This window comes from Cyprinus carpio, chromosome A5 (genome assembly GCF_018340385.1).
Source record: "Cyprinus carpio isolate SPL01 chromosome A5, ASM1834038v1, whole genome shotgun sequence".
NCBI lineage: Eukaryota > Metazoa > Chordata > Actinopteri > Cypriniformes > Cyprinidae > Cyprinus > Cyprinus carpio.
The window spans coordinates 11,092,591-11,120,188 of NC_056576.1; the positions used below are offsets into that span (position 1 = coordinate 11,092,591).

Consider the following 27,598-nt stretch of genomic DNA (forward strand, 5'->3'; position numbering starts at 1 on the left):
ATATACTGGATGTAACGGAATTGCATTGTTTTTGGCACCTTTCGCAAAATCGGTTCGAGTATTTTTCCCTGATGGAAGCGAATCTAATATAGAATTCGGTAAGATGTTTAATGAATGCGTCTTGAATGCTTCTGAAACCAAAACTTATGTTTTGTGGGCAATAATTTGATAAACAGTCTTTTTTAAATGCTTTTTTAATAACAATCGAGGGGGGGACAAATGAAAACCTCACTGTTAGTGTCTGAAGTCTCTTGAAAAAGGTTTTACTTGAATCTAACAGAGGTTCAGGTTTTGTTCTAGAGAGTGGTGTTTTTTCCTCACGCACTGGTATCACAAGCAGTTTATTACCTGAAGTCATTGTGTTTTATTCGGTTTAATGCCATTTTTTGTATGTGTATGCACTTTGTTGTGTTTTTATTCAGCACCAAATGATAAGCATTTGAACATCTGAAATCTTTCTTTCACGTTTGTCAGGGTCTGGCTTTTTGTATCGAGATTATTTTTTTCTTTACTTAATTTGTTGCTTTGCATATGGGTCAGTGACGTGATGCTTATTTTTGTCTATATCTATTTCATTTTTACATTTTTAAATAATTAATACTTTCAAATTTAAAACATTAAAACGACATTTATACAAATTTTATGATATCATATACGTTTTCAATTTCTGAATTAATATTATTTTTGCCATATTTAGGTTTTTGTCTGTGTGTGTGTTTGTAAAAATGTCTAAGTGGTGTAACCATCTGAGAATATTTTTATTATTATTAAAAAAAAGTCTGAAAAAACTTAGTTTGGCATAATCTTTTATTGTTATTTCTTAAAAATAATTATATAAAGAAGAAGAATAGGCAGTTTTATTGAATTGCAATATTAATATTTACAAATTTTGGTTTGCCAAATCATTATATGGTATTACCAACCTGCAGGAAGCCATTTTGTTGTCATATGACAAGAAAATTGTAAAATGATAATTGACCCCTTAAACCCTGACAATTGTGTTTCAAGGTCATTGAGTTTAATGAAAATATCACATTTGAGCTTTGTGTGAAGAGCATTTTGTTCAGGTCAAATAGACTAACTCACTAATGTAAGAAATTACGTTGTTTTTAAGTAATGAAATTGAATTATTATTTCCAATAAATAAAAACAAAATACCTTAATGTTGAAAGCATTGCTTAAGTTAAGTTGTGTACACTGAGTACTTCAGTAGTTTTTATTTCGTTACACCACTTGATTTTTATAGCCATTAAGTCAGTATTTCTTTTGAAAATGGTATAAATGTTTAATTTATGAATACACAATACAAAGATGACATTGACTTTTCATCTACTTTTAATATTCTCATTTTTTTGTCACTGACCCATTCTTTCTTTCTGTTTATTACACATATGGTGTACATTTGTGAAGCTCTGACATTGTATATTGAGTTACATTCATTTCATATTACATAGGATATTTAGACTCTACCTAATCAGCTGTTCAAGGTTACCAACAAATCCTTTGCATATAAGCTGCGCCTCGAGTGTTTGTGCTTCCTAAGCCTGCCATTTTAATGTCAAAAATACCTATACCAATTGTTGTAGCTGGCTACATATCTGGATAGGAATTTTGTACACAGAACCAAATATGAAAGAGCTTGAATTTTAGCTTAATTCAAGTTAAGAGAATGCGTGTAACATCACTGACTTGCATACGGTGATGTAAACAGCCTGCCTCAGGCAGGGTAGAACATAGATCAGAGATTGGGGTGGTTTGTTGTCTGTCTGTATTAGCACTTTGAATTAGATTTGCATAAAGGATTTGCATTGAGACCATTTTAAGATACTCGTCACCACCTTCACAAATCATGTTTATGGTTCGCACTGCATCATTTTACATTACGGGTGCTTCATGTGTTGATATATGATAATTATATGTTACTCACGTTACATAATATTTTATGAATGCGGTTAAAGCAGCAAATTGATTGGCGCATTGCTCAGCTTTATGATTTACAGCTTTTTCGCTCAGAAAATAGAAGTGGATACAGACTACTGTACCTAATTCACATGAGAGTTCCTCCTCTCTGAACTGTCAGGGATTTTTGAGACTGGGTCAGGTGGCTGTGAGGTCCCAGAATTCACTTGGGTAAGAGCACATATGTTACCTTGGTGGTTGATGAGTGAATATGTTGATTTATACTCTGATTTCTACTTTCATTACACCATGTAGCAAGACATTCATAGACTATTTGCGATATGAAATAGCAGTAAGTGAAGCAGAATTATGGTGAGTGTTAAAAGGGCGCCCATTCACCTTCACCTTCCTCTCCCTCTCTGATAAGTCAAATGTATAATTCTTCATTTTTTTTTTCATGTGGCCAGAGGCTAATCTTTCAACTTGTGCAGATGCAGCTCTGGAATTAGCTTGCAAACGCTCCCTCGTTCGTATCTTCAAACCCTCCACTTATCAGGCGCGGAGAGCTGATATGGCGGAGGCCTGGCTCGGCAGTCCTGATAAGAGGGTGAGGAAAAATCTGCTAGCTATTTGTAATATAAGAGTCGAGGCAGATCACAGCCTAGACTGATATGACAGACCTTCCGGCACGAAGCTAACATCTTGAGTCCTCTTAGTCCGTGGAGAAATAAATGGAGTTTTGTAAGAGTAAGACGTGATAAAGGTAGACAAGCGCAGAGCAGGAAAGGGAAATGTGTGTTTGTGCATAATCTCCATAGTGACTTGATTTATTCGACTGTAAAGTGGATTCATTAATGTTGGTGATAAGGGAGTTTTTTTTCTTTCTTGAATGTTAATGTTATCAAGGGTGTTACTGTGTACATTAGCTATCATATTAGATAAACGATCCTGAATTTTGATAATGTATTATTCCGATAAGGATATGAAATACTTGTTTGTTTGTTTTTTGCCTTTTTATTATTATATTATACTATTTCTCTAGAAATATAGCATTATTTCTGTTATCATTTTGACTAAGCGGACTTTAAAAGACCCACTTGAAATTGCTTAGTAATAAAAAAAACATTTAACTTGTTTTGCTAAGATTTTGCTGTTTGTTGTGACTTTAAAAGCCAGGCAAACACAATTTATTTTGCAATATTTTTATATCCAGCTTGTTCAAATTGGTGAAATAATTGCTTTATAAATTATTTTATTTTATTTATTTTTTTATTTTATTATTTGCTTATTTTTCTCTAATAATAGGTGATTTTTCTGTAAGGCTATATTTTTTTAATTTATTTATTTTTTATAGAATGTCACCTTTCCTATGTGTAAAATGCAGTTTTGAGATCGCCAGACAATGGACTGTCATAAAAATATTGCCAATATTTCACCTTTTTTGTCTCCCCCCACCCCACATCTTATCACTTAACTCTTGGTAAAGCCCCTTAAGCTTTGTAATGTCCCATCCTCTTTTTTTTCCCTCCTGTAATTTTTTCTGCTAAATGTCAAACGCTCACACACACTTGTGCCCAAGCACACAACAGCAACATGCCAAGGCCTTTTAAATACCTCCAGGTATTGCTGAAGTCATAGGTCAGTGACTCACTGGCTGGGTGAGCTGGATTTCAAGCTGGTTGCACACAGCGGATGCAGCTGAACAGGGCCCGGTGCACACGGCACACTGTGTTTCTCTTCCACAGAGACGCTAAATCTGGATGTCAGAGAGTTATCCTCTCTGCTTGGGTCACACTGACCGGATGTGCTGCTGCTGTTGTTTTGTCAAAGCCTTGCAGATTAACCACAGCCACTACACTTCAAACACGGAGGCAGGCGGATGAATAATTCCGAGACCTCGCTCTTTAATCTTGTGTGATCCCGTTCCAATTAGCCATTGTGTACGGGTGCACAGAGCCTTGCTTTTTTGTGCAATAATAGAATGGCACACCAAAGGCGTCCTGTCTCTTTTGTGCAGGGTGTCTCATTCTCTACCTTCAGTGTGTTTCATCTGGAGTGTTTGTTGAGTGTAGGTTGGTCCATGTGAATGTGAAGGTGGGTCTTTTTGCAGGCTGAGATGTAGACTGATTGTAGAACAAATGAAGTTTTTATTTGTCCCAAATGTGGCCTTTTCCTGCATTCCTCAGTGCTGTGCTTTCCGGTCAGGCACTTGTGTGTCTTTTGTCACCTTTATAGCTCATAATTAAATGTGCCTTGTGTGATGTGGGAAATTATGGAAGCTCACAACCCAGACATGCTATTTACCAGCTGTTCTTTCTCTCTAATAATAGAGGAAATAGACTGAAGTGTAACAGTGCACGCAACCTGAGAGATGTGCCAAGAGGTCTAAATTCACAGTTACTCTGTGAGATATTAATTGCTGGAGCTACTTAAAACTCTTAAAACTAAAAGATTTGTATTGGTTTTGATGGTTCCAGGAAGAACCTTTAGCATCGATGGGACCTTTCCATTGGACAAATGGTTCTATATAATGAAAAATAATTCTTTAGATTATTAAAATGGAAAAAAAAATTAAGTAATTAAGGTTTTGGTGTTTGTGACTTTTAGATCCTAAGCAAACAACTGAACTGCATTTTGCTATTTTTATATCTAAGGCTATTCTGTTTTAAATGTAGCTGATAAAGTAGACTGAAACTAAGTCCTTTACATGAAAGTGTTCCAGGACCTTTTGTGAAAAATGGCACTCTCTTAGCTGGAGGTCTCTGTGGCTTTTACAGATGCTAAGTCAGATGTGCAGTGATTGTTTCAGATTAACCAACTTCCCTTCTTTTCAGGGCATCTGCGTTCTACCATTCACTGCTCTCATATTTCCTTTTAAGCCCTTTCACTGGCACTGGATTAAATCCTTGTTTAATCTGGTCCCTTAGCCGCTCTCTCTCCTTACTAAGCAGATTTGCAAGGGGAGGTTTCATTAGATGTTTTTTTTTTCTTCTTCTTTTTCTTCCTACCTAGGATGTGTAGAATATTCGGCGGGTGGTCTGCCAGGGCAAGGAGAGTAAGAAATGGGAGATGAATGAATATGAAGACAGAAGAGAGGGAAAGAAGAGAAGTTTGAAGATTGTGAAAGGGCAAAGAGAAAGCGAAAAGCAGAAGGGGAGGGCGAACGAAAGATGGCCAACATTAAAACCATAAGGCCTCTTTGTTAGTGTGGGGCTGACAAGCTGCCGTTCACATTAGGGTAATTAACACCGCCACAGATTGCACAACAGCTGTGCAGTTTAGCACTGTGGCAACATCAGAGAGCTGAGAGAGAGCCTGTGCAAACAGTGGCCTGTGCAGGGATAGTTAGACTACCACTGTTTAGATAGGTGCTCAAACCACACTCTGTAGTATATGACGTCCGCCAAGCTCTGTGTGCGGTAAAGCTTGGCTCGGAAAGCTGCAAGCTATTTGCGTAATAGGTGTTGCTGCCTATAAATTTTACTTCAGGAAGTTTGGTAGCCAACTACATTGTAGATAATACACTCTTGAAAATAAAGGTCCTTTAGTGCATCTCACAGTGATTCAAAACCAGGAAATATCAGGGAATTTTATGCATGGAAATGAATACAATTATAGAAAGTCATTGAGAGCGACTTTTTTCTCTCTTCATGCTTGATCTATTCTTGAATATTGAATTTACAGATAAATGGCGCCATCTGGTAAGTCTTTAAAAATAACACCCAACAATGCCATTGTTTACAGGTAATGTTATAATGTTTTAATTATTGTAATATTTTAGTTGTACTTAATGTATTTTAATGTGTTGCTATTATGCAATGCTGTATTAGTTTTGTACTGATTTTCCAGTACTTTAAATAGAAACAAAAATAATTAGTGTTGATAGTGTCATAAAAACAATATTGATGGATTTCTAGCAAATCAAGAGTGTGTGTGTGTGTGTGTGTGTGTTTCTACCCTGCTGAGAAATTTTTCTACCATATTTGACCTTTTCATTGTGTTTTTAAGTTGTCTCTATGAATCTTTAGAATTTTTGAAGTTATATTGGATTGTGCAGATCAGTATTCTGGTTTCTGGTTTTTGGGAGAACTAGAGAAGAAATAGATCTTTTTTGCATCAAAAACTTATATTTTTAAGACTGTACAGAATAAAACTATATTAAGAAATTGATACCATGTACTGTTTAGAGTAACTCAACATAAGTTTGAAGAACATATGTATTTTGTTAGCTATAAATATAATTTCGTTGTATTGCGCCTTAAGGGGTTGAGAAGGTAGATTGTTGAAATCCCCAACTCACAGCCTCATGCGATCTGAAGAGTTTAGCAGCTCCTCGGAACTGTGAGACTGTTGGCACGGCTTTGGAATTACTTCATGTAATTTCAGTGCCCTGTCATCTAGCTTGTCTTGGCAAATTTCTGGTCTTGCGCCCACAAAAACAAATTATATGTGAAAACACCATTGGCCTGTTCATGTTTCTGTTTCTTTTTGATTATATTTAATGTTTACTGTTTTCATTTTCGAGCTCCCTGTGTTTATCCATTCTGTTTTTCTTGGGTACCGATGCCCAACATCTGGATATGGGAAGTGTGTGCATGTGAGAAAAATGTTCCTACACACATGTGCAACAATCATTGGTGAATTAAACAGTACTGTAAATGTTGCATGAGGTCTTGTTAGGATTTTTCACTGTAAACCAATCAAAACCAATGCTTCTCTTATGGGTGGAATGTTGTCAGAACTGTCAGATTTTGCTTCACGCTTCCACGCGTGTTCTTTCAACATGACATCCGGAGCTCTGTGCAGAATTCCAAAGCCACATGGAAGAAGTTTTCAGTTGAAGCTTTATTGAATTAGATGACCTGTACTAGAGTGCTTTTTTGATTGTTCCATTAGATAAGCAAAACATTGAGAAGATGAATTCTAGATAGATTACTAATGAAAAACTCAACTTTCAGTTGTGCGCACAAATGCACGTTTGTCATTCTGCTCGGTCTCATACTTCCTGTGCTGCTCTCCGCAGGGTTATCTTGTTAAATTTCAGCGAGGGAGTGCTGACATTAAGAGACGAGATAGACATTTCTGTCCACCCCCTCTTCGTACTCCGGGTGCAGAGTGCAGCAGTAATAATCCGACAAGTGACAGCTAGCTATAATAGGAAGGGAAAGCTGACAAAGACGGAGAGGTGTCGGAAGCAAAAGGACACCTCTGATTTGCCTGCTGCGTTGTATTGAGGGTTTGAAGGGCTCTGGCAGGTGCCACACACCAATGTACACAGAATATACTTGGGCCCCGTTCAGTCCGACTCCACAGGGTGAACTTCTGTTATGCTCTGATTACCCGCAGGGAGCTTTCGGTCATAACTCACAAGGTGCCTGTTCACCATCAGCTGAGGGATAGGAAAGAGTGAGAGAGAGAGGTGATTCCTCGAGTATTTCTGTCAGTTGCCCTCTTCCTGGTATTCGTTTGATCTAGTGAGATTTCCTCAGCACACCGCTGGCCGGGTGATATACGGCCTCCAGGTGGGCGGGTTCAAGGCCTGGGTCTGGGTGGGTTTTGATGTGGCTGGCCGGCATTCAAGGTGCATGTGTTTGCTATGAGGAACACGCCACCTGTTAATATAGCATAACTGAGGGAAAGGGCCAAGCCTGAGGTGATGATAGTTTGCCATTGGTCACAGATTGTAGGAGCATGGCTGTTGTTTTATTGTTTGGTTTTTGGATGTGTTTCACATTTATGTGACTGCATTGTTCTTAGGTACTGCATTTAACAGTTAAAATTGATTTTTAAGAAAATGTGAGTGCTGCTTGTGAGTGAGAATGTAGGTGGTCTGCAGCGTGTTCCGGGGTCTTGAATTGAATTCAGAATGCATTGAAAAATATGGAACAATATTGACATAGAAATTGCTAGTAAATTTCACAAATAACTACAAAGTAATGCCAAGTAACGCATTGAATTAAACATAAAATTTTAAAGTAGAGAGACTGAAATGTTTTTTTTTTTAATTACAACTTCGAAAATATAATAATAATAACCAAAAGTTATGACCAGTTTACTAATTTATAAGATTAGCCTAAGTATTTTTGCAACCAGCCACTGGTCTTTAAATATAGTTCCATCAATATAAGATTTTTTTTCTTTTTTGTCTGTTTTTGCCTTTTTCATGTCATGGTTTGAGATATAGCCTAATACATATCCTGCAGAGAATTTACAGGTATGGTACAGGCCAAGAACTATATAATGCAAGGAAAAGGCACATGAAAACCTAAAATTCAGACTGCTTGATCTCTTTTACAGTTCTTTTTTTAAAACACGTCACATAAATCTCAAGACTTCTGTTACTGCCTTTCATTTATTGGAGCTTCAAATGAACCAGGTCTTTATATGAGGTGAGGTTTGCACTTCAGGAGGCTTTATTGTAGAGTAGTTTGTTGCTCAGTAGGGAAACATACTGTACACCCCCCACCCTGACCTGCTCCCGCCCTGCTTTTCACCACATTTACCACTTAGTTAAATCCCCTTCTTTCTCGCAGTAAAGCTTTTAAGCAGTGTGAGGATAGAGTGGGGACTCTGGAGTCAGGGGGAGCCGCTCCTAGCCACTGAATCTCTGCTTGCAGAAGGGTTTTTCTCTCAGTGATGCCTCGCGGTTGGGTCCAGGATGATGGGTTAAGGGATTCTGGCATTCCAGGATTATCCGCCTTTTATCTCCTTGCTATTTGCCGCCAATCCCAGAAGGATGTTGAGTGGAATTCCTCTATGTCCGCAGACATGATATGCAAACAGGACTATGTCTAAACAACTCACCAATCCGATTTCTCATAGATTCACACGGTGTCGATTGAGTCTTAAAGGATAATCCCAGTGACAAATGAAAGGAAAGGGTTTTTCCCTGTCAGAAATGTTAGCATCACCAATGCTAATCTCGCATTAGAGCTAAGGTGGGTTTCCAAGGCCTTGGAAGTTTGCAACATGAGATTTATACGCTAGTGATATAAGCACAACAGATAAAGGGAAATGGCATTTGTATAGAAGCACTTATCTGCTTTTAAAATTCTATTCCAGTATTGTCATGATGCCGGATGGTTTGTTTATTGACCAGATATGGTTTGTGCTTATTCCATCACAGGCCTCTGTAATTAGCTGTTTAACCTCGCTTTTTTTTCCCCAATATGAAATCAACTGACCGAATGGTCAGTACAGTTTATTTAATTAATACATTAATTCAGCAAGGACACAATAAATTATTTAAAAATGACAGCAAAGACTTTTATAATGTTACAAAATTTCAAATAAATGCTGTTCCTTTAAACTTTCTATTCATGTATCTATCTATACTGTAATCTTTAATAAATCAAAAAATGCATGTCATTTTTCATACGGTACATTAATATTGTGATGCCTAAGTTCGCTTGTTGCATTTAAAATTTTTAAAATGACTGATTTTAGTTTTTAGTGTTTTGTTTTTAATTTTATTTCAAGTACACAAAATACTATAGAATTTTAAGTCTGGCTATTTATCAGCCATATCGTGAAATTAATCGTCTCATTGGTATCCACCAGAAATGTAATATTGATGCATTCCTAGCAGAGAGAGATGGTGCTGTGAGCCTCGCAAGGACTATTAAAGCTTTTAACAAGCAGAGAGAGAGAAATTCATCCTTGCCATGATGTGCTTCCTAGTATATGGGCTGAATACCCTAGGGAATCTGTTTGCCAGTTGTTGTTTTCCTCTCTCCACATGAATAATTGAAAGTGTAGCATGTCAGACAAAGATGCATTTACTTGCTTCATTATATTTTAATCCAAAGTGAACAATTTTGCGTATTGTTTTCTTGGCATCTGAAGCAACTTTTAATTTTCTTCCGCCGGGTCTCTTGTAATTCAACCTCGCCCACACACGCCCTCGTCAGCCCGCTCTTTCCGAAACCTTTATTGCATTTTTCCAGAAATTTTTACAATGTACAGGTGCTAATTGGCAGTGTTCGTTCCAGCTGAGATCAGTGTTTGTTCAATGAAGTCCTTACAAAATATCTCAAAGCTAATAAGGGTGTTTGTTGAAATAAGATCTTTTTTTTTTTTTCCTTTTTGCAGTTGGAGGCCCTGGTGTGTTGTTCAGCTGGTTTACACAGTGTGTGCGTTAGCCTGTGTAGATTACACTTCATTGTACAACCCTCTAATTACCAGGTATTTACTGAGTACAAAAGGCTGTAACAACATGAACAAATATGTACACAGCGCTTTATAAAGTACGTAATTGTTATTCCCAAATTGCTGTCAGTTGACCTTAGCTGACTTTAGCGTATAGTGGAGCTAAAAACTTTGACTTTCTGCAATTTGGATGCACTTTTGTTGTAAACACAGTGCTGTCTGACAAAATAATTCAATTCTTTACATGTCTGGGATCATTATCCCCTCTCTTCGCCTCTAACATTACATTGAATGTAATAGAAAACCCCATCAGGGGCCTTTTGTCACAAGGTTGACTCAATTGCTGGTATGTGAAGGGGTGAGGTTTAAACGGTAAGTGTGAAAGCCAGAGCCATAATCTCTCTCACAAGGTTAGAGCAGTTGTCGACTTGATGATAAACGGACAGGGTGTAGCGCTTTGTCAGAATTCGTGTAGCTCACTGGGTTTGCGTGGCTAGCGCTCGTCAAAGGAAATTTCTTGGGTGTTTATTTATGACGCCATACGATGCACATCTGGGGCCGGGGGTTACAAAAAAAGCCCTGCACAATGTGCCGTGTTTGGCATTAGATAAATGTGACATGCCTGGGGCAGCTGCCGCAAGCCTTCCTAAACTTCCCTCCATAAAATGGCAATCAAGCATGCCTGAACTGTGTCCGCTAGTCAGGTTTCCTAGCAGTGAATGAAGAGATCAGTTAGGTGATAAAGAGCTCCAAATAAATCCTGTTGGTGGGATCGAATGCTGTAGGACCAAACATGGACACTGAAAGGGTCACCAGGTTCTTCACAAGGCATAGTTGTGGATACAACCAATACAAAACAAAATTTGTTGTAGTTCAGTTGTCACTGTACATGTGCATTTGAAACGACATGAAGGTGTGTAGATGATGAGAAAAAAAAATCAGTTTTGGATGGTCTATCCCTTTGAGGTCGATGAGAAGTGGATGAAACCAGGTTCCTGTGTCCCTTGTATCCCTCATCCTTCTCTTCCCTCTATTTTAAGGACAGGGGAGGTGCTAAGGTGAATTTAAAGGCACAAGCAGAGACCTGCCGAGAGGCCGAGGCACAGGGATAGCATTACAGTGCACAGTAACATGAGCAGGGGTGTCCGCTTTAAAAGTAAATTCCACTTAATGTGGCGCGTCCCATCCCAACAGGAGCCTGGCTCAACTGTGAGCTTCCTTTATATAGTACATTCCGTGTCTGTTTGTGCAGCGAGGGGTTGTGGGGGATTAGCCGTTGACACTGTCAGTTTCTGCCTCTCCTGCCTTCCTCTTTTCATTTCCTTTCCTTTCACCTACAACTTTTCTGTAGTGCCCACATGAATCCTGGAAGTCTGCTTTGATGTACTTACAGGATTCTGCAACTGCTTTGATTTCAGGCAGTTCCAGTTCAGGCAGTGTGAGTGAGCACAGCACCTGAAAGGTCAGAAGTCAAGAGGATCTGTGGTGCAAAGGCCACCGTGCGCATCCTGCTCAGCAAGAGCTCTCACGTACAGGAGTGCAATGTGCCACACTGAGTTTTTAGGATCTGAATGCACGCTTCAGGTTAGGATGCCTGCTTATTTTGGCCGAATGTGTGTTTGCATTACAAGGAGAAGATTCATGTAAAATTCACATGGCTTCGTGGTTGGATGAAAACAGGGTGCCTTGCTTTGCATTTTTTCCTCTCATAAAAGGCATCAGAACAGGCCGTGTTGTATCACGTAGTAAGACTGCCGTGCTCCCTGTCTAACAGGACCTGAACAATCCTCAACATCCTTTTCTTTCTTCTACCTACTGCAGATGAAGACCCAGCAATGGGCACAAACCCTGTTTTATTTATGAATTATTCAATGTGTCTAGATGGGTTTCCCTTGTAGCGAAGCAGATCTGCAAAGAAAAAGCAACTCATCTTTGCTCTCCTTCGTACTTGCCCGAGGTAGTGAATGACTCAGAAGTTGTTCTCATTGAAGGAAACAAGGTGAACAAGAGGCGACGCTGAATAGCGCTTCAAGCCGTCCCTTAAGAATCGCATGCGTTTAATTGGTAGTCTGTACCGTACACTTTAGTCAGAGTACGTCATACTTAATTTGACATGAATGGAAATGAGACTGTGAGAGACTGAAGTACAGCCTATTCATTAAATGCCATTCTAGTGCCTTTCGCACCGCAGGAACCTTTTCATAGTACCAGAACTACTTGTGGAACTACCCACTTTTTGGCATTTTCGCACCGCCGGAACTGGGTACGATTTTAGTACTGGACTTCCTTTTTTGAGAACCAAATTAGCTCTTACTCTGGAGCAGGGTCTAACCAGCTACTGGTACTACCCGTGATGTAAGTAGTCATATATTGGCCAAACACATACGAAAACGCCCTCACACGCCAGGATTTAAAATGCTGTGTAAACGTACTGTAAACATTGTCAACTTATTTCGCAAGTATGGAGAACAGAGATAGATGGACGGACACTGAAGTGCAGGCACTTGTAGCAAATGTAGCACTGCCAGTTGTCGTTGGAGATTCTTAGTCCTCCTTTCTGTTCTTTCAGTCGCTTTACGTATACGTCGACATTTCATGTCCATTATTATGAAACCTGTGAGATACAAAAACACAGTTCGGATCTCAGCGCCCTCCATCCACCTGTTGTTAACATTTTTCTTCTTTATTTCCGTTGTTAAACGCCGCGCACAAATGACGTTGCTGTCGACCAGCTTATGTCACTTCCTAGTACACACTGTTTAGTGTGAATGCAACTCTTTAACTGGTACTGAGAAATAGTTCACGCAAAATCATCCTAGTACTTTAGTACTGTACATTTAGTTCTGGAACTAAAGCGGTGCGAAAGGCCCTAATGACATGTTGTCAGTGTTTTGTCAGCTAAGTGAGGGGTTTTCAAACTTGTTTTATGCCAAGGAAGCTATATATTTTATGTAAAGCTATATATTTATGTAGGATGACCTTTTCATACTATGTGAGAAAAATATCAATCATGTTATAAAAACATGTTTTTTCCATAGTTAAATTGAACAAATGTTTAGATGTGTTAATTAAATACTAAGCGATGAACATGTAGGTATGTGCTAAATGCGAATCAATTCATTTGTATTGTTTTGTTTCTTGGTGTGTCTCAGCTTCAGTAGAGTTTTAGGTATTAGGCTACATGAGAGTCGCATAGGATTGAATCACATAACCATCTAATGGAAGTGTCTGGTTAACCAGAAAGGAAGCGCGTTATCTTTTTCTCGCTATCTTTCTTTGCTACTCTCCGTATCCCAGTCGTGTTGGCAGGAGTAAGAATCCCTGGACTAAGATCTGTATCTGCAGTGTGTCTACTAAAGAACAGGCTCTGATTCCTTAGCTGATAAGCCACGTTTTATCTTTCCCTGCTTTCACATTAAAGACGAGGAGGCCTGTGAGAGCCTGTAGCCCGTGACAGTTCCTGTGTGGCGACTGTCTGTCACCCAGGAGCTTGGGAACGCTGGTTTCAAGAGAGCAGGCATGGCACAAATAGTTGATTTATACTGGAATTTAATTTTGCCTTACTTCACTATCCAGCTGGTCAGGATGTTATGCTACTCCGTTTGTACCTTCACCTCCTTAGCAGGATTTGCCCTTGGTTTGCTCACTGGAGGTTTTAGGGCACGATCCTTGTAAAGCTGTTTTGAGATAATATTTTTAAAATAGATTTTGAAATACAGTTTAATTGAATGTCTCTCCAAGTTATTAAATCATTTTTTTCTGGGGATGTGTATCTAAGAGTCTACAACTCCAAACCTAGTGAACTTGTCTACTGCCTACATATGAAACTGAAATAGTGATCTTGGGATAGTCAGTTTGTACAATTGAATTATTTTGATAGATATTTGACATTGTTGAATTTAATAATAATATACTAATAGTGTTCTTATTATAACTGTAAATCAAAATGAATATCGGTTTAATTTTTGTGATATATATTTTTTTTCCAGAAGGCCAGAATAATAATAAGTAGTTTATGCATATAGTTATTTGGACATTTAAAACATAAATTATAATTATTATATTAATAATAGGTAGTAGTAGTAGTATATTTTTTAAAAATTCATGCATTATTTGTATTTATTAATATTATAATCATAATGCATATTATTTATTGTTGTGATCGTAGATCGTAGTTTAATAGTTTTTGTCTCAAAAGGCAAATTTTTTTCTGTTTATTTATTTATTTTAAACATAAAAATACTGTTATGATCATGCAGCGATATTGGTCGGTCTCTACTTTGCATTCTGCATTGTGTTCTACTTTGGCACTGCATCAATATTTGGAACATATCGGTAAGCCCTTTTTAGGCAGCTCACTGGGTTTTGGAACAGAGCTTACTGTATGTGTAAGAAGCCTCTTCTACACTGCTTTATTTACTTTTTACTTTGTTTCTCATAATGGGTTTATTCCTGGCCATGTGTCAGGCCCTGGAGGCAACCACAACTGAGCTGATTTGTGACCCTGTATCGCTGTTTGGCCTTAGTGTTACTATGCCACACATCTTTACCCTCCCTCCCTCTCTCTCTCTCTCGCTCTCCCCCCCCCCCCCCTCTCTCCCTCTCTTACCTCCCCCTCTCTCTCTCTCTCTCTCTCTCTCTCTCTACCTCCCCTGTGATCTCAGTCTACCCTACGCTCACCGGATAGCATTCTAATTTGTATTTCACACTAACCGGCTGTTATGTTAACAGCCTGTGAATGCTCAAAAGCAGGGGGAAGCGATTGCAAAAAAAAAAAAAAAAAAAAAAAAAGGTAGAAAAATGTGTGAGTGAAAGTGAGATTAAATTATAGCGAGAAAGACGGAAGAAAGAAAGACATTGGATAAGGAAGATTACTACAGAAAGATAAATGAAGAGAGATCAGAGCAAGTAGGATGGTAAAAATGTAAATGGAGTAACTGCGAGGAAAGGGGTGAATTAGAGGATCAGAGAAGACGGGATCGCAGGAACTGCAGGCGATTTAGATGTGCAAACCACAGGAGCTGTGCTGCGATTGCGCTTCAGGTTCTCATCATGTTGTTGCCAAGTGGGAGTTCGACGAAGGAATCGTTCCTCACCCTCAGCCAATCACGGCTGACGTGGAATGTGGTGCTCACGGCGAGCAGCACAGACTTGTGGGTAGGCCTGCATTTTGCACGGTCACCCAGTGGAATACATTATCATCTTAATGATGCTTTAGGTGCAAATGCATGTCTAATGCACTGGTGTGGGAGTTTGTGTGTGTGTGTGTCACTCTCCTGTGAAGTGGAGAGGGTAGAAAGCTGTAATCACTCTCACACACACCTGTTCTGACTGGAGGCGGTCTGCACCGTGGCTGATAGGATGAGAGCGCAGGGGGAGAGATGTAGCAGCGCTCATGATAAACGAGTATGTAGGAGGTCATTAAGCAGAACAGCGAGAGGAGGAGAGAGAGAGGGAGGCAGCGAGATGGGAGAGAGAAGGACAAACACAGTGAAGATAATTAATTTGGAGTTTCATTAGCAGGAACTTGTATGCCTGGATGACTGCATGTGTGCAAGGGCAGGCAAATGCACAATCCTGAGGAACTATGTGGTACGTGTACCACCTGACGTCCTCTTTGGAATGAAAATGGAGAAATGAGATTTCGAAAATTAAAAGGAGAACATTTGCTGTCACTTGCTTTTTAGATGTTTAGATGTTTTAGATGTTTCTTGGGTCAGGCATAGATTTCCCATAGACGTCTCTCCTTGAGGAAGAGATCAAATATTATCAATAATATTCATTGATAATTTTAATAATATAATTAATAATATTAGGAATTAGCAATAATATTGGGACATATATAAATGTATGGATATTATTATTTTGGGATATTCATATTATTATAATAGTATTTAGGACTTAAAATATTTCATAGATCTATTTATAGATATATTTATAGTTATGTTTATATGTATAATCTTACCTACTTGCATACTGAAATAGAGTATAGAGCTGTACAAATATTATTTCATACTTTTGTAATTTAATGATTTTTGAATTTTCGAAATTTAATTTCATACTGAAATCTCTGACTTATAATGTATATTAATGTATGTTATAATGTTTACTCATTTATTGCTATGTACACTTACTGTATGTCAACAATTATCTCATTCTTTATTTTCTTAGTAATTTTAGGAGAATCATCTGAGACAAATATGATAATTAAATGGAATATAACTTAAATGAAGTCTCATGTCTATGGAAGACAAGCTTCCTAACAATAAACGTGCACAAACACACTCCACATACATTATACAAGTTCACATAATATATTGTATAACACACACCCACAGTATCTTATCAACAATCGGGTACAAGATCAACACACGTGTTTCAAACTCAAAGCAAACAAACAAGCAAAATGTAGAGGTTGATGTGGCACTCGCCAGTTTTAAGAGGGTGATGACTGATATGTTTATCAGCCCTTAGCTGGCCCTCTTCAACATGATGTTACATAAACAGTGAGAAAATCGAAGCTTGTAAGGCTCTGGACAACATCCTGCCATAAAGAGAAAGAGAGAGACTGAGGCAAGATGATGGGTGAGGGATGATTGCTGATGGAAGAGAGGAAGAATGAGGAGTTTGCTGTGACAATGATAAAACACAGGCATGATCCACATACTAAAATCTGTTGTAGAAGTCACTCTGTTGTTGTCAGGTTAATCAGAGGACTGTGTGGCAGCCCTCTTCAGGCCAGGCTGACTCTCTCTCTCTCTCTCTGTCTCTGATAATTGATGCCATCTGGCCGGCCTGCCTGCTGATGGCAGCGTGACATCGCAGCAGTGCCACACCTTCCTCTCTGAAGCCTCCAGTGGCTCTGCTGTGCCACCCTCTCCTGGCACTGAGCCCACGGGGTGTGAGGAGGAGGAGCAGGGGAGGAAACAGATCAGTCGACTTATGTTATATAAGTGGTTCTATCATGTGTTTCAGTGGAATTGTTTATACAGTATTGAGCTTTGTTTGTTTGTGTGTGTGTATATAAATATAAATGTATTAGAAAATAGTTATTTTAAATTGTTACAATTTTTGCAATATTTCTGTATTTTTGCAGACGTGGTGAGCATAATAGACTTGGTTTTACCTGTTTTTATTTTTGTAAAATATTGATTTACAGTCAAATCTGAATATTGGTGAAATTTCATGCAATTTTCCTCACCAAAGCCTTCCATGTTTTGCATTTTGCACCTGCATTTTAATTTTGATCTTTAATCAAATTATTCTTTTAATTATAACAGTTGCGTGTCACGCAGCAGAAAATTTCTCAAAAGTATTTCATGTCAACTGCTTTTATTCCATTGGCTTTGTCCAGCTTATAAATTCAGTCTTCTTGCGGAGCATTAGAAGAAGCAGTATAAAACGTTTAGATGTTTGATGTAGTTTGAACTCTGACTGCTGTGATTGTTTATTTTTATGGCTTAGCACCGTTTTGGTGCAATGAATCTGCCCTCCCCTCCCTGTCTTCCCTTTCCAGTTCTTTCTTCCAGTGGCACTTTACAACTGCAGGCAGCAGGTCTCAACACATGCCCATGACATTTTTATTTTTCTAACTCCCTCCCTACCTCCTCCCTATCTCTCTGTTTTCCTCTGTGGCTCCTGTGAGAGTCGGGTCGTGCTCCAGAGGAGGCTGCATCATAGCCTGTAGTTTATGAGTGCAATGGGAGAAGTGAACTAAGGACTGTTTTGGTATCTCAGAGTCCGAGGCCTGGCCTCTCTGCCTCCAGATCCAGTATCACACGTCCTCTTGGGTCAGGCCTCCTGTGGCCCCGCCAACGTGGTTTGGCTCCCAGCAATGTGGCTTCAATTTCCTCCGTTTTGAAATGGTTATAGCCCCTCTGCTTCCTTCAGCAGGCAGGGTCTTTGCTTTGTTTTTCTCTCTCGCTCTTTCTCCTTTCCTGCTCATTTTGATCACTCTGTACTTTAATCACCTCTCGGCCCCCCCTGCGTTGTAAGAGTGCAAAGAATTTGTTATGGGTGACCTTTGTTTGACCTCTGGCCTGTAGGGACACAGTATAATGGCTGCTCGGAAGAACAGCTCACTGGCAAAAAACACAAACAGTGAAATGCAGCCACCATTTTTTTTAACGGTCTGGCAGTTCTTTTCTTGTTTTAAGCTCTCATAAGAGTACCTTTCATAACCGGATCACTGTATTGAAAGTTTCTTTTCAACATTAAAGGCACACGCCGAACGAACATTGACATCAGTCTTTGCCCAAACCCGAGGCTTAAACATATGCTACGGGCCCAGTTTCATCTGAACCTCTTTTCTTTCATGTAATCCTACGGGTGTGTGAGCTAAAGTGTTCCAGCGCTCAGACACAGGCAGCTTGTGTAGTAAAAAATCCCGCTTGCTGAAAAATTAGTCCCCTGACATAGTGAATTATGGGGCTTAAATAGAGCTCCTTATTGATGTACTCCAGGATTCACGTCAGCGGAGGTCTCAGAAATTATGCCATGCCGTGGGTCTGGTCTCAGAGGAGGTTTTGCATATTAGACTGAGTACACATTTTAAAGAACAAGTTATAAATTGAGCTAGAAACTTGGTCTACACAAGATTAAATTTTTTTTTATCAAAACATGCTGCAGAATCAGAAGGTTCTATGCCTAAAAATGAAACAGTGACATTCTCAAATTAATCTTTTTAACAGCAATGTTATTTTTCTTCTTGCTTGTCTATTAGCATATACTACTGGATATGAACAGAAATAATAATATACCATATGCCAAAAGAAGCTCAGAATAAGCAGGTTCAAACACATGACTGCCTGCTTTCTCTTGCTAAGTTAAATCCGTAGTATGTGTTTTGTATTGATAGACTGTTTTATTCTAAGAAAAAGCTGGAATGTGTGTGCCGGCATTCTTTACCGCCCTTGTGTATAGTGTGTGAAGAATTTAAGAGTTCTTTCTCTTCGTTAAGAGCCCCACGTCCTGTCTGTCAGTGACTGTGTGTTTTTGTTAGAGCATGGCGTGTTTTCTTTTTCTTGCTGCTTGCCAGAAACTACACGCTCTGGTACATGGAGGGGAAGGAAAAGCACACTCATGTTTAGTCTACATAGCACTTAAGTCACTTTGTAGGGAGATTACCTTTTTCCTATTCTAATCTGCGGGTAGGATTTGTGATGTCACCATCCGTCAGTGTTCTTTTATTAAATCATTAAGTGTAAGGATGTGGAAAATTGCTCAGCTTGGCTCCACTTAAACATTTGCACAGTGTTTTATTTGTCTATTGGCTTTTTACGTCATTCTCCTCCAGTTTTTCTTCCTTCTCTGTTCTTTGTTTTTTGACATACATATTTAGGCACAAAAAACATCCCTACCTATTTTTTCTTTCCCCCCCCCCTAAAAAGGGGAGGACAAGAACAGTTAAAAAAAGGAACTTTACTTGAACATGGTCTAATTGTGTTTCATTTCTGTTTTGCAGGCATCGGATGTAGGATCAGAGAAGCTGTTCTCGCCTACTGCACCTAAAGGTAAGAGCATGAATATATATTGTGGGTGCTATGTAAGTGTTTCACGTGTCATTTTTCCTGCATTGGATGTTTTAGACAGGATTGAACTGGTAAACATAAACTGGTTTTGAAAATGAAGAAAGACCAGGGTTATCAGTTCAATATACATACTGTAGCAAAACTCACACAACTAAACACTTGTTTCTTTATTTTTCATTCAAGGTAGCTCTGTTCTTGTTCAGGCAGCAGTTTGGCTGATAGGCTATGTTTTTGGTGTTGAAGTCAATGTTTTCCCACCAAAGCCTGACAATATTCAATATGCTCCCAAAGGCCACTAGGAGCTCATTTTCAGAGCCATACTCCATCCAAAAGAGTAACATTCCTCTTGTCGGAATGGTGCTGTTCTCTTTTTATAATTTTTTTCTTAAATGTTAAAGGGTTTTTGGCCTTGGGAGCCAAAGAGATACCCATATTTTCCAGGTTTAAATGCTACGTTTTTTTAGGTTGCACATGTGTGGAAGTACATAGTTCTAAATATGGTTGCAGCAAATCGAGGGCCGTCAGACTTATCAGAAGGGGTTGTTGAGTTTGGGTGGGTGGGTTTACATCTCTAGACCTCGATGCCAGACAGCAAATCTCAGATGCACTGTAATCCTGCTAAAAGCCTGTTAAGATTATATGAGGCTGTAAAATGGTGAGATGATGTTTCTTTGTATTTTTGACTCGTTTTCAAGTGGCTGCTGGTAGAAGTTTGCTTTTAATGCGGATCTGAGCTACTTTTTACTGTTTCCAGTAGTAGTAAAAGTTGGCCCTAGAAGTTTTTTTTTTAAGTTGGTTCACATCCATGTTTTGAAGGGGAACTAAGTTGTGAAACAAATTCTGTTTGTTGCACAGTGTAAAGGAGCTGTGTAGTTTAATGCCACACTTCTGATGCTCGGCATGAATCCTTTGGAGAGCCTTTGACCCCTCTCTCTGAAAACGGAGAAAAGAGGAAGTGAGAAGATACAAGTCGAGCTCAGAGGAAGAGTAAAACTTGTGACTGCTGTCGGGGTCCAAATTAAAGTCCTTTTTTTGCATGTCTGGTCTGTGGATGACTTCCAGACATAACCGTAGGAAAAGTCTTGTGCAACAGCTGACATGTTTAAAAGTAGATCAAAGCATATGGTTTGAGCTCTTCTGATGCCAACAGAGGAGCTTGTTGTTGCTGATATTACATACACCCTAATCTGTGTTACGGCTGATGGCGAGTAAAACTGCATCTTTCTTAAAATCTTGCTAATGTGTGTCATGCAGACACACTCCCCAGGGATCACGGAGATGATACATGGAAAGCAGAAAGTAGTAGGAAGTGCCAGATTAGGATAGAAAAGTGTAAAACCAAGAGTAGAAATATGTGGATTAAGTGATTTAGGACTGCAGGGAATAAACATTATCAGACTAGCAATTTGACGTCTAAACTGTAGAGATTACGGATCTTGTTATTCATCATATATTCTGGAGCCATTAACATTTTGTGAAAAGGACCAAAAATTCGGACAATGACTGGCAACATTTTTAAAAACAAGTTGCATGACTCTTTAAGTTCAGACTTCATAGCTTTGGATATCCATCAAGTTTCATGATAGTTTAAGTTTAAGTCATCAAAACATTGTATCCAGTAGTTTCGCTGTAGTTCCAGTTTGGTCTCTTTTAGGTCCCACCTGGAAACCTTTGGTGCTGTGTTCCAGAACTCCTGAAGACTAAGAAGTGTAGGGCGTCTGGTTAAGTGTATTCTAGATTTTGGGGGTATAGGAACATATGTGTCCCATTACAGTGCGTCCGCCGAGACCAATCTAAAGCTCACTCAGCTCTGATCCCCAAATTGGTCTGCCCTAGAGAACTTCTGGCAGACTGATCACTCGCTTGGCTCACATCTTGCTTTTGAGAATTGCATTACAGGGAAATACCTCGGCATGCATGTGGTGCTGCTTACACAAATATGCATGTGTCTTTGTTTCTGTAAACAGCTTTTGTGCATGCCGGTGCTTGATTTGATTGATTTTGTGGCCTCAGTCAAGTACTGTGGTGACATACAAGTTTCGTATCAGCTTAACAGCTGTTTAGTTTTATTCTGTGTGCTTGTATAATTACCGCAGTCACTGTGCTTTTTGTAACATTGGAAGAGGCTTGCTCTCCATCTAGCAGTGCCAGGTTTTTCTTGCCCTGAATGAAGGAATAGCAAACTCATACCCGCAACACATCATTCTATACAGCTTTCATTGTGTCTATCATTTTAGCTAGTTAGCTATCACTCTAGCTATCATCGTAGTTATCATTCCAGCTTTTATAATTATCATTCCAGCTGTTGTTGTAGTTATCGTCCCAGCTATTGTTTGTTCTATCGTTACTGTAATGAGTGACACATTGTGTGTTTGTTTTATCTGTCCATGATTCAAACTAATGTTTGGTTTGTCTGTCTTTCTGCTTATGTATCTACCTGTCGTTCTTGCTATTGTTCACGCTATCATTCTGGAAACAGTTGACAGTATTTGTTTTTCTGTCTGTGATTTAAATGATCTGTCAGTTGTTTTGTCTGTTTGTCACGTATGAAGTATAGCTCTGTTTTACATTCGTTGTTTACTCCATGTATGGCGCTACAGTACATCTAATGCAGCTATATAAGACGATTGTTGGTTCTAGAACAGTGTGCAGCATCTGCCAGCTCCACAATAAGGTTAGATACTCTAAACGTAGTTGGGAGGGGTGGTGGTGGGGGGGTTGTTCTCTTTCTCTTCATTTTGCCCATCAGTGAAGCGGTGATGCAGCCATTTTGTGTGTGAGGTCTGTCAGGCAAACCCGGGGCATGCTGGGATAGTGAAGGAAGATTGTAGTGGAAAGCCATTTGTGAAGTGGATTTCTGGTTTGCTAATCCTGATTAATTTTGACCCGTTGTGCTCATTTTAAACAGCGCATTACTGTACGCGAGAAGCACCGCCAGCTTCGGGCCAAACTGAGAGCTTAGCGGCTTTGGAAGGCTTAACAGCAGATGGCATTTTAAGCCGGACTTAATAAATTGTTTCCATTAAACTTACCGGCCCACACATAGTGGATTAAGACTGAAGAACAAAGAAAGAAAGAGAGTGAGAAAGCAACAAAAAAGGAGGGGGTAACAGCCATTGCCACAACTGCAAAAGATCAAATTGATAATGTGCCACGGTTGTACGATTTTCGCTGTTAATCCACCATTGCAAAAATCTGTCTGCGCTCCAGCCCATGAAAACAAATTGACCCAGCTAATTTATTATGAATAATATTTACAGTCCGTACTGTTATCGTAACGTATGTAATTCCAGATTAAGAGCCACGTCTGGTCGTCACACGTTATACTTGGTTTTTCTTGATAGTATTTGGCCGAATCAATTCCGCAGAGGATGGATGCTACTCCCCCTCCCTGCTTCCCCTCCACTGCCGTCCCCAGGGAGCCGCAGGGTCGCTCTCTAAGCACTCATTATATGCTACACAGCTCAGGGTCTCCGTGTCGAATCGCTAATCAAGCACTCTGTCTGCAGGCCCACGATTCAATAGCTGTTGAGTGGCCTTTGTTCCTACCCGCTATTTGCTGCATGTCAATAAAAGTCTGCTCCCTGCTCCGCCTCAGCGGAGAAGCCCCCCTTCACACACGCCTTCCCTTCAGCCTTTCAGAATATAAAATGCACTTGTTTTTCTCCCCTCCTGCATGGGCGAAAAATAGAGGGAGGGAAAAATGAGTGGAGGCCAGTAGGGGTCAAGGGATTGGGGGGGGATCGGTGTGTTCGTATGCTGCTCTTCTCCTCCGCCGAGGTTAATGCTGATGTATTGCTAACCTTAGCGCTCCAGTGTTTGTGGCCTCTTGCCCATTAAATAATGAATAGAAGTTGACCTCTTGACCACCTAATCAGCTTTGCAGCTGTTGGATCGTGGAAGCACCGAGTTCGTGGTGTCACGGTTGGGGAAGGACCATAGAGAGTATCTGGACATAAGCGGCCGTATATTTCAAGATGAAGATGCAGCTAATATTAAACCCACCAGTCATTGCGAGGGTTTCTGTATCCTGTATGGGTGGAATTGGATTTGTGTTCGTTTGATAAACCCTGTCCAGCTTTTATTGCATGTAAGTGTTCCACAGCTGATTTTTCTGAGCTCTTATTGTGGTGCCAGATAGTCATTTAGCCATTGTCATATGTCATTTGATATTAAAGGTGCTGTATGTAATATTGACACCGAGTGGTTGACCTAGGTATTGCAGTCCAAATTCAAAATATTGGAGAGGGTTTTTTCACCCGGCCCCTCCTCCTCAGACTTGAAGTGCACGCAGGTTGCCAGTTTGATGTCACAAACAGGAACGAGTGCACTTAATGATGAATGAAATGAAATATGCTGTGTTTTCCGCCAACTGGCAACCCAGGGTGCTGAAATACAATTGGGTAAACTGGCAGTGGGCACGTTTCACAAACCAAAACAAAGATCGACATTCCGGCCTGGAACGCACATTTTCAAAAAAGAATAACTGACTGTGGCGTTGTTTTTCAGATAAGTATGTTAACTTAGCATGTTTCCTAAATATCTGCAATCATATAATGGCATTTTATGCTTTAGTACAGTCAAAATCTTACATACCTCACCTTTAATAAACACAGAATGCTTGTCCTTTGTTTTTTGGTGATTGTTCGTGCTTGTTTTCCCTCCTCTGCCTCTTAAGCTATTGGTTTACATGGATATTTCCATTTAGTCAAAGGTCGGGTCCATATTGCAACTTCTTCTGTTCAAGAATGGCTTGTTAGACAGGAAGAGACCTTACTGTCTGACCAATATGTAAAGCATGTAAATGACTTTGCAGGAATATCCGACTCCCGCACTCTTATGGTTTTTGTATCTGTATTCTATTTGAACTTTTTCAACGAGGAAAGATTTCTCACAGGGTGTTTCATAAATGTCGTTGGGTCACACTTGGCTCTGAACCAGAACTGCAACTTCAGCTCAAATGGAAGAATGGCTTTCATATCTCTTTATTATTTCCAACTTTTTTTTTTTTTATATTCCCACCACCTTGGAACATATGACCATTTGTTGTGGTAGCTGGCTTGTCTGTTTTCCTTTCATTTCTGGAAGAGGGTGTTATGAATGTTCCTCTTTATTGATAGCGCTAACCCTGTTTGTGTAGTACTGCCTGTCTTGAAGATGAAAATAAATAGAGGGAGTGTGGAAGAGATAAAACATGTGTTTAATTATTAATTGAGCCATTACTGACAGAGATTGCCTTTTTGATAAAAGGCAGGAAGCTGCTTCGGGGGTAGAAAAAGCAATTACTAAAGCTATCTTCCTCTTCCTCTCCGCCCATCGTTTTGCTCTGCGCAAACAGAAAAACAGACCCTGTCGACCAACCTGTTCCATAAATTATTTTAATTTCCTTTCAATATTTATGATGTTTTAAATTATGATTCTGTTGTCATGTTCTATTTATATGAAGAGGCACTAGAGCCATGCTATACTACCATGCCTGTAACTATTATCTTAACTGGCGGGAGTTGTTTTTCTTAACGCGGTTCAGAAAATAATATTACGTCTCAACATGTTCGTTTCCTCTTTCATTTAGTTTCAATTTGGTCGAGCGACCGCACATGGTGTATTGATTTTGTTGACGTCTGGCCATTTGCTGAAATGCTATATCAGTTGCTTTGCATTTAAGCTGACTGTGCATGGGGTATTGATATTATTCTAGCTTACATTTGCAGAGATTCTAAACCATAATTGATGAGATATAACCTTTCAAATGCCAATATAACTAACTTGACTGAGAGCTTTGCAGAAAGTGAAGAGTGTCTAGAGGTTTCACTAGTATGCAAAAACATTCCGGAGTCATATTTTATCCCAAAAATCAGAGCAAAATTGTTGCACTATGAAATTATTTTTGTAAGTCAAGTAGCCAATACGCACACTAATGCAAAATAAAATAAGTTTGGAATCATTTCTTTTATAAATTTTAAATAAATAAAATATATTTATTTATATATATATATATATATATATATATATATATATATATATATATATATATATATATACACACATACATACATACATACACATTTGAATCATATATAATATTTTAAATAAATTTAAATAAAAAATATATTTTTAATATATTTTATTTATTTTAAATTTTATAAAAGAAATTATTCCAAACTTATTTATTTTATTTTGCATTAGTGTGCGTATTGGCTACTTGACTTACAAAAATAATTTCATAGTGCAACAATTTTGCTCGGATTTTTGGAGTAAAATACGACTAAGGAATGTTTTTGCATATATATAAAACAACATTAAAAAAGAAAATTTATTTAGAATAAAACAGTTAAAATAGAACAGTTTTTACTGTATTTTTGATCAAATAAATTTTGTTGAGCATAGGAAACTTGTGTGTAAATGTATTTTTTCATCATAGTTTTATGCTCATCATAGTATTTGTTGGACTTCCTTTAATTTCTACTTATTTAGAGCATTAAATCATTTAATTACACTAATGAGAATCCCCATTGAGAATAACTGGTAAAACATCCAGCTGTATTAAGGTAATTAGACTTTTTAGGGAAAATGTGGTTATGAAAATAACGTCATAATGCACAGAAACTTAACACAGACCTTAATTGGATAGGTTTTCGCAAGATTTATAAGACCTCAGTCATCCGTGCTTCCTCCACAGTTAGGAAAGTCATAGTTCCATAGTTGGGCAGGCTTCAAGTAAGCATCTTTTCGCCTCTCAATAAGCTTTCCCTGGGCTACCAGTCTAAGCCTGTTAAAACCATCCTTACCCTGTTCCACGGCCTCCCAGGGACCAGACGGTGATGGAACAACACTCTTGGGATGATCTAGAAGCCCTACAGCGAGGAGAGCAGCTTGTAAAGTTGAGGTCAGGCCTTCTCAGGAGTCTGCCTGCATTTGCGCAGGGTAATTTTAGCACTCGTGGGCCAGCTAATGACCGGTTTCTTTCAAGAGTTGATTGCTGGAGCTCGTTTAACTATCCCCAGTGTGATCATTCCCGCTGGGGCTGGGATAACCATCAGTCTAGCTGCAGGGTAGCTGCATTTTTTTAAGTGAGAGAGAAAATGTCAGGATGGCTAGAATAGGAAGTGAATATCAAATATGTACGCTTGGCTCTTTATCACCCGTTTTGAAGGAGATGCGAGGATGAGATTTTTAGCATTTTGTTTTATGGTGTCCTGCGTTTGAAGTCAATGCTATTTGCAGAGGACGTTGTTATCCTCACTCGCAAAGCCAGATGGTTGTTGCTTGTGGCCAAACATGAAGCTTGGATAATGTTCAGTCACTGGCAGAGACGAATTGCTAGACTGGATGGATATTGCAAACATGCTTGTAATGGATTTGACATTTCGGGAACCGGTTCAGAAGGATTATATAAAGAGCGGAATTCTGTGGCCGAGCACAGGAAGGAGGTTAAATGAACAGAATTCCATGACCAGGAACAATATTAGGGATCGACCGATATGCATTTTTCAGGGCCGATGCCGATACCGATTATTACAGATCAAGGAGACCGATAACCGATATTTTGACAAAGACTCTCTTTAAATTATTTTAACACATCTTTAATTCTGAGAACTGTTCATAATAACAACATTAATATTAATAATAACAACAAACATAAAAAGTGCTGGGAGCATCCATCAGCAGCATTCTGTAAACTAAGTAAAACTTAAAGCAAATTTAAACAGCAACAAATGAACAAATAATGGAAAATAAATGTAATCTATATATATATATATATATATATATATATATATATATATATATATATATATATATATATGTGTGTGTGTGTGTGTGTGTGTGTGTGTGTGTGTGTGTGTGTGTGTGTCTGTGTGTGTGTGTGTGTGTGTGTGTGTGTTATATTTAGCATTTTATTTGCAACCCAGAATTGCATTAAAATCACACACAACCCATATTGTAATAGTGTTTTTTTTTTTTTTTTTTTTTTTTTTTTTAGTCTGTTTATCACGGCGATACAAACTAGGAAGTATACAGGA

General features: G+C 38.9%; 1 protein-coding gene across 13 annotated transcripts in view; it reads left to right on the forward strand.

Annotated features, from left to right (window-relative positions):
- Positions 1-27,598, forward strand: part of LOC109090335 (autism susceptibility gene 2 protein homolog) — a 292,074-nt gene that overhangs the window by 231,497 nt on the left and 32,979 nt on the right. For all 13 annotated transcript variants that reach the window (XM_042753647.1, XM_042753662.1, XM_042753671.1 and 10 more), the window contains one exon: positions 19,511-19,559. In XM_042753647.1, the coding sequence (XP_042609581.1) occupies positions 19,511-19,559 (49 nt within the window). The remainder of the gene's footprint in view (positions 1-19,510; positions 19,560-27,598) is intronic.